We start from the raw sequence: 6,277 nt of genomic DNA, 5'->3' as shown, positions 1-6,277 counted from the left end.
GGGCACGGTGGCTCACACCTGTAATCCCAGCACTTAGGGAGGCCAAGGCAGGTGGATCACAAGGTCAGGAATTCGAGGACAACTTGACCAACATGGTAAAACCCCATCTCTACTAAAATACAAAATTTAGCTGGGTGTGGTGGTGCGTGCCTGCAATCCCCACTACTCAGTAGGCTGAGGCAGGAGACTTGCTTGAACCTGGGAGGCGGAGGTTGCAGTGAGCTGAGATTGTGTCACTGCACTCTAGCCTGGGTGACAGAGCGAGACTCTGTGTCAAAAAAAAAAAAAAAAAAGATCATGGAACAGCTCCTGTCTCCCCACCTGCTCCTGGCTCCTTGCCCATTTCCCTGCTGTCTCAGTTTGGGCCAGAGCTGTCTCCAGCCCTGTGTCAATGTCCCCCTTGGGAAGCCCAGGGGTCTCCTGTGAGCAGTACAACCAGAAAACTGAACATATCATATTTATTTCTTGTTGTCAAGCCAGAAACGAACCAAAAGCAGCATATCTCAGGTGAAGGAAGGACTCTTTAGTGCAGTCACAGCCCAGCTCTCCTGGGATCCGGGGAATGCCCTCTCTCCTCTCCCTCACTTCCCTCCTGTTTAACTTGGGACTCTTAACTGGAACTCAACTCTTCCCCCAAACATTTTAAATCCAAAAAGACCAGCAGGGGGCGCCATTTCCTCAGGGTCTGGCCCTGCAGGCGGGGCAGGTGAGGGCTTGCACACGTACACCCAGCTCTGGCAGGCCCCCTGCCTTTAACTTGGCACGTGTTGTTCCAGTGCCTGGGGACCCCTCGTGCATGGAGCATCCATGCCTCTATTTTGAAACGGTACCATCAAACCCAAAAAACACACAGGATCTCCCTAACCTGTGGGCAGGACTAACCCAGACTCAGCCCTCTGCAGGCTGATGCCAAATTCCTTAGCGCTTTGCTCTCCCCAGATGCGTCCTCTCTCAGCAATGGGTAGGAGGCAGCTGGGGCAGCAGCTGCTCAAGAGAGGATCTGAGTGTGGTCTTGATGTTCTCAACGGCAGAATCGCTGCAGCACATACTGGCGGGCGGCCGGAGAGGGCTCGGGGGACGAGAAGTACGGGTGGGCCAGGGCAGTCTTGGCTGTGATCCGCCGGCTGGGGTCATACTGCAGGAGTTGCTGGGAAGAAAGGAGCAAGAGGATGTGGTCTGGGTGCAGCCAGGGTGGGGTGAGAAATCCCCCTCCCAGGTCCCAGATCAAGGGCCTGAGCCCCAAATTGGCTGCCCTCAAACCCAGAACCGCACGAAGCCACGACCTCCTGGCTCTCCAGCCAGTTCTGGACACTCCTGGAATCTGGACCGTCCTAATGAGTCACCCAGGTCTCCTCAGGCCACTGAAGCTGAGTCACTCCCCTTCTCGGGGAGGGTCCCAGGTCCCAGCCTGCTTCTAGTCGGGAAGACTACAGAACCCCACGCATCAGGAAGCAGGGGACTGAAGCTGTCCAGGGAGAAACCCTGAGTGGGGGGCACAGGGACTGACACTCCAAGAGGCCAAACCTGTCCAGTCCTCTGCCCTAGAGTCCCTAGACCCAGGCAGGATGTGGAAGGACCCCCCGTGGTGGAGCAGCCCAGACGGAGGGCTCGGGGCCTTGGCTGGAGTCCGTGCTGTCCTGCTCCCATTGGGCGGGTAGACAATACGCAGACTTCTGGAGAGCTGGACACACAGCCTGAAGACGAAAATACTGACCCGCCTTCCTCTCACTCAGCACCAGATTAAGGAAAGAAATGTGGCTCCAAGACTTTGTGGGCAAGAATGGACAGGGGACAGGTGCAGTGGCTCACACCTGTGATCCCCCACTTTGACAGGCCAAAGCAGGAGGATCACTTGAGCCCAGGAGTTCGAGACCAGTCTGAGCAACATAGTAAGACCCCCATTTCTACAAAAATAAAATTAGCTGAGCATGGTGGTGCACCCCTATCATCTCAGCTACTCAGGAAGCTGAGGCAAGAGGATCCATTGAGCTCAGGAGTTCGAGACCAGCCTGGGCAACATGGTGAAACACTGTCTCTACAAAAAAATACAAAAGGTAGCCAGGCATAGTGGCATATGTACCTGTGGTCCCACCTACTCAGGAGGCTGAGATGGGAGGATTGCTTGTGCCTAGGAGGTCAAGGCTGCAGTGAGTCATGGTCATACCACTGCACTCCAGCCTGGGTGACAGATTGAGACCCTGTCACAAAAAAAAAAAAAAAAAGGATGGCTCTGCCAGAGACTTCTGGGCAGTCCGGCCTGGTACACAGCTCAAGACACCAACAGGAGGGGTGAGTGTGAACTGTGGCATGGGCCCAGGCAGCAGGGGACAGCCTGTTCTGAAGACTCACCACTGTAGGAGTCACAGGGGGAACACCCAGGTGGTAGAATGAGTGGCCCCAGCTGGGCACAGTGAGTGGCTCACGCTTGTAATCCCAGCACTTTAGGAAGCTGAGGTGGGCAGATCACCTGAGGTCAGGAGTTCGAGACTAGTCTGGCCAACATGGTGGAACCCTGTCTCTACTAAAAAAAAAAAAAAAAAAAAATACAAAAATCAGCTGGGTGTGGTGACAGGCACCTGTAGCCCCAGTTACTCGGGAGGCTGAGGCAGAAGAATGACTTGAACACAGGAGGTGAAGGTTGCAGTGAGCTGAGATCACGCCATTGCACTCCAGCCTGGGCAACAAGAGCGAAACTCCATCTCAAAAAAAAAAAAAAAAAAAGGGCCGGGCGCGGTGGCTCAAGCCTGTAATCCCAGCACTTTGGGAGGCCGAGACGAGCGGATCACAAGGTCAGGAGATCGAGACCATCCTGGGTAACACGGTGAAACCCCATCTCTACTAAAAAAAAATACAAAAAAACTAGCCAGGTGTGGTGGCGGGCACCTGTAGTCTCAGCTACTCGGGAGGCTGAGGAGAATGGCGTAAACCTAGGAGGCGGAGCTTGCAGTGAGCTGAGATCCGGCCACTGCACTCCAGCCTGGGCGACAGAGCGAGACTCCGTCTCAAAAAAAAAAAAAAAAAAAGAAGGTATGGCCCCGGCCTGGGGAGGCATACAGCTTAGATGGAGCAGTAATGTCCACAAAGTAGAATAACCAAACACACAAGGCAACTAGGGCAAAAGGGCATGCAGCACAGCAGAAAGACAGAGCTAACTAAATGAGGCCACTTCCACAGGGAAAAGAAATACTGCACTCTCACGGGGTAGGCTTCCAGGTTGAACAATCAGCACACAGGACAAGGACAAGCCAGTTGTGTACAAGGGTCAGGAAAGAGACCTTGGCCTTGGACTTGGAAAGTGCCAGGGTTATGTAGGAGGCTGGCTGATGAGGGGACATTGTAGTCAGAGCAGCAGCTGGAGCCCACATGCACCTACCATGAGCAGGTCCCTGCCCTCTGGCTCCAGACTGGGCACAATCTCTCCCAGTCCCTTCCTGGTCCACTTAGGGAAGTTGCCCTTATAGTCAGGCAGCTGGGTGACCCCGGGCCATGTGGCTTCGCTGGGTGTCCCCAGCATACGAAAGATACGAAAGAGCTGGTCAATCTCAGAGTCACCAGGAAACAGGGCTTTTCGAGTCACCTGAAATGGGGAAGAAGAGAAGGTGTGGGGTCTGCCACTTTGTTGTACAGAATCCAATACCAGATAAGTGGCCAGACCCAGGGAGAGGCCTGTCAAGATATCTTTCCCATGGTTGTGCAAAGAATTCTGGCCTTTTTTGGAATAAGGCCACCTTCCTCAGTCCTTTAGCCAGTACCGAACAACTTTTTTTAAAAAATAGAGACGGAGTCTTGCTCTATAGCCCAGGCTAGAGTGCAGTGGCGCAATCACAGCTCGCTGCAGCCTCAAGCGCAGTCCCAAGCAATCCTCCTGCCTCAACCTCCCGAGGAGCTGGGACTACAAGCATGCACCACCACACCCAGCTAATTTTTATATTTTTTTAAGAGCTGGGGATTTGCTATGTTGCCCAGGCTGGTCTCAAACTCCTGGGCTCAAGCAATCCTCCCATCTCGGCCTCCCAAAGTGCTGGGATTACAGGCGTGAGCCACCATGTCCAGCCTCAAACACTCTTTAATCCACCTCTAATGAAAGCATCAGAGGGCCCCACCCAACCCCAGGAGGACCCTGCCTGTGGCACCCTGTGGCCATGTGTGCCCCTCTCTCTACCATCTCTGCAAAGATGCAACCAATGCTCCAGATATCCACAGCTGTGGTATAGAACTTGCTGCCCAGGAGAATCTCGGGGGCGCGATACCACAGTGTCACCACCTGCAGGGCAAGGAAACAGCACCACTCAGGGTGGCTGAGTGCATGGGTGACACTCCTCCTGCTGCCCCTCTCTCCTCTTTGTCTCACAATACCTCGTGGGTGTAGGTGCGCAGGGGCACCCCGAAGGCTCGAGCCAAGCCGAAGTCAGCCAGCTTGATGGCACCCAACTCATTGATGAGCAGATTCTGGGGCTTCAGGTCTCGGTGGATGACCCGATGTGAGTGGCAGAAACTCACCCCCTGCAGCAACTGGAAGAGGTAGCTCTGGAGAAATGAGTGCGAGGTGGAGGCAGCTGAGTGGAGGCGCTGCATGGACAGGGATGGCAGGGACGGGGTGTCACCTCTCCTTCCCCGCCCTTCCCTCCCTACCTTGATGAGGTGCAGGGGGAGCTCCGAGTCTGGGGTGGAGTCCATGTACTTCTTCAGGTCCTGGCTGAGGAACTCAAACACCAGATAAAGCTTCCTCTCGTTGTGCACCACGTCCAGCAGCCTGGCAGGAAGATGGCAGTCAGGATGCTACCTTCGCCATCCCAGCTTCCCCGCCTCCATCCCCAACTCACTGGACGATGTTGGGGTGCTTCAGTTCCTTGAGCAGGGAGATCTCCCTGATGGCAGTGCTTGGGACGCCCTCCATCTCCCTGCAAGAAACAAGGGCACACCCACGGGCAGAGACTTGGGCCAAGAAGGGCACTTCCGGCCAGGGGGTTTGGCTTCTGCGTTCCTTATCCCCACAGAATTACCCAGGCCCCAGCAATGGAGACCTGTGCTCCTTGGCATGTCACCCACCAAGCTCCACAGAGCAGGGCCCCGGCGAAGGCTGGTCAGAAGACAGTGAGCTGGGGGAAGGATGGGGAAGGGCTGCCGGGCAGCACCCGGAGGAGTTAAGTGTGGACTCCAGGAAGGAGGGAACGGATCAGGGAGCGCGCAGGTTGTGATGGCCCAGGGCGGGTAACTCAGGGGCGGTCCCAGCACTCACAAATCCAGTCTGATCTTCTTCAGGGCCACCAGCTGCCCTGTCTCCCTGTTCTTGGCCTTGTACACCACCCCGTAGGTGCCCTCTCCGATCTTCTCTACCTTCTGGAACACATCCATGGCCACGGAGCTGCCTGGGAAACAGAAGGCGCTGGGCCATTTGTGCCCCACGCCCAGCGCCCCTGTTTGCTCCTCCAGCCTCCATGCGGCGCCCTGCCCAGCCCAGCCCCGCCCCACCCAGGCTGCCCAGCTCCCAAGGCCTGCGGCCCAGCCACCCCGACCCCAGCTCATCCTGCCTGGGAACCTGGCTGGGGGTCAGAGACTGCCCCTCGCCCAGCCCAAACCCCCAGGGGGTCGGGGGCCACCCCTCACCCAGCCCAGCTCAGCCAGGACCCCCAGGCTTCTCGCCTATGCCTGGCTTCTGAGGGCAGGACCCACACTCTCCCACCCGGCCCCATGCCCAGCCCAACCAGATCCCCCAGGGGGTCAGGGGACACCCTTCACCCAGCCCAGCCCAGCCCAGACCCTCCGAGTCAGAGGCCACCCCTCGCCCAGCCCAGCCTGGACCCCCAGGCCTCTCACTTGTGCCTGGCCTTAGCAAGACCACCCTCTCCCGCCCGGGTCCCCGCCCAGCCCGGCCAGGCCCAGGCTCTGGGGGCACAAGGTGGCCAGGAAGGGCTGCCCAGGGGCCAGGGCCACTGGGGGCAGAGGTCAGGGGTCGGGAGGGTCTTGAAGTCACAGTCCTGCCCTAGGCTGCACGGTCAGGGCCCACGGCCTCGGCTCGGCTCGGCCCGGCCCGGGCCGGCCCGGCGCAGCCCGTGTGACGACGCTCAGTCTCCTCTGAAGGCAGAGCCTGACCAGGCGCAGACCCCTGCATCCTGGGCCCCCGACCTGGGCCCCCCAACCCGGCCTCTGGGCCCCTGGCACCCTCCCCTGAGGCCCCAGGCCCAGAATTCACCAGAAGCCCTGAGAGGCTGCAGCACACAGCCCTGGTTGCAGCTCCCCCTCCTGGCCCCCGCCGGCGCTGCACCACGAGCACACA

At 57.8% G+C, this 6,277-nt stretch overlaps 1 protein-coding gene across 2 annotated transcripts; it reads right to left on the bottom strand.

The window, feature by feature from the left end:
- Positions 1-445: 445 nt before the first annotated feature.
- Positions 446-5,479, bottom strand: LOC105469187 (cyclin dependent kinase 3). Of its 2 annotated transcripts, none has more exons than XM_011719908.3 (7): positions 5,240-5,478; positions 4,824-4,901; positions 4,633-4,753; positions 4,357-4,527; positions 4,163-4,264; positions 3,374-3,577; positions 446-1,147 (listed from the first exon to the last, which is right to left on the bottom strand). In XM_011719908.3, the coding sequence occupies exons 1-7, from the start codon at positions 5,353-5,355 to the stop codon at positions 1,022-1,024; spliced, it is 918 nt and encodes a 305-aa protein (XP_011718210.2). In that variant the 5' UTR covers positions 5,356-5,478; the 3' UTR covers positions 446-1,021. The 2 variants fall into 2 exon arrangements, with proteins under 2 accessions (XP_011718210.2, XP_011718211.2); XM_011719909.3 differs by having other exon boundaries at positions 452-1,147; positions 4,357-4,512; positions 5,240-5,479.
- Between the last annotated feature and the right edge of the window lie 798 nt (positions 5,480-6,277).

Source organism: Macaca nemestrina, chromosome 17 (assembly GCF_043159975.1).
Source record: "Macaca nemestrina isolate mMacNem1 chromosome 17, mMacNem.hap1, whole genome shotgun sequence".
Lineage (NCBI taxonomy): Eukaryota > Metazoa > Chordata > Mammalia > Primates > Cercopithecidae > Macaca > Macaca nemestrina.
Note: the sequence above shows the minus strand (reverse complement) of the source record. Positions and strands in the feature narration are given on the sequence as shown.

Excerpts from the sequence above, each read along its gene's own strand:
- LOC105469187 (XM_011719908.3), bottom strand. The coding sequence starts at position 5,355 with ATGGATGTGTTCCAGAAGGTAGAGAAGATCGGAGAGGGCACCTACGGG. Across the intron at positions 4,528-4,632 it reads TCCCCCTGCACCTCATCAAG|AGCTACCTCTTCCAGTTGCT; the intron begins GTAGGGAGGGAA and ends TCATTTCTCCAG. Across the intron at positions 3,578-4,162 it reads GTTGCATCTTTGCAGAGATG|GTGACTCGAAAAGCCCTGTT; the intron begins GTAGAGAGAGGG and ends TCCCCATTTCAG.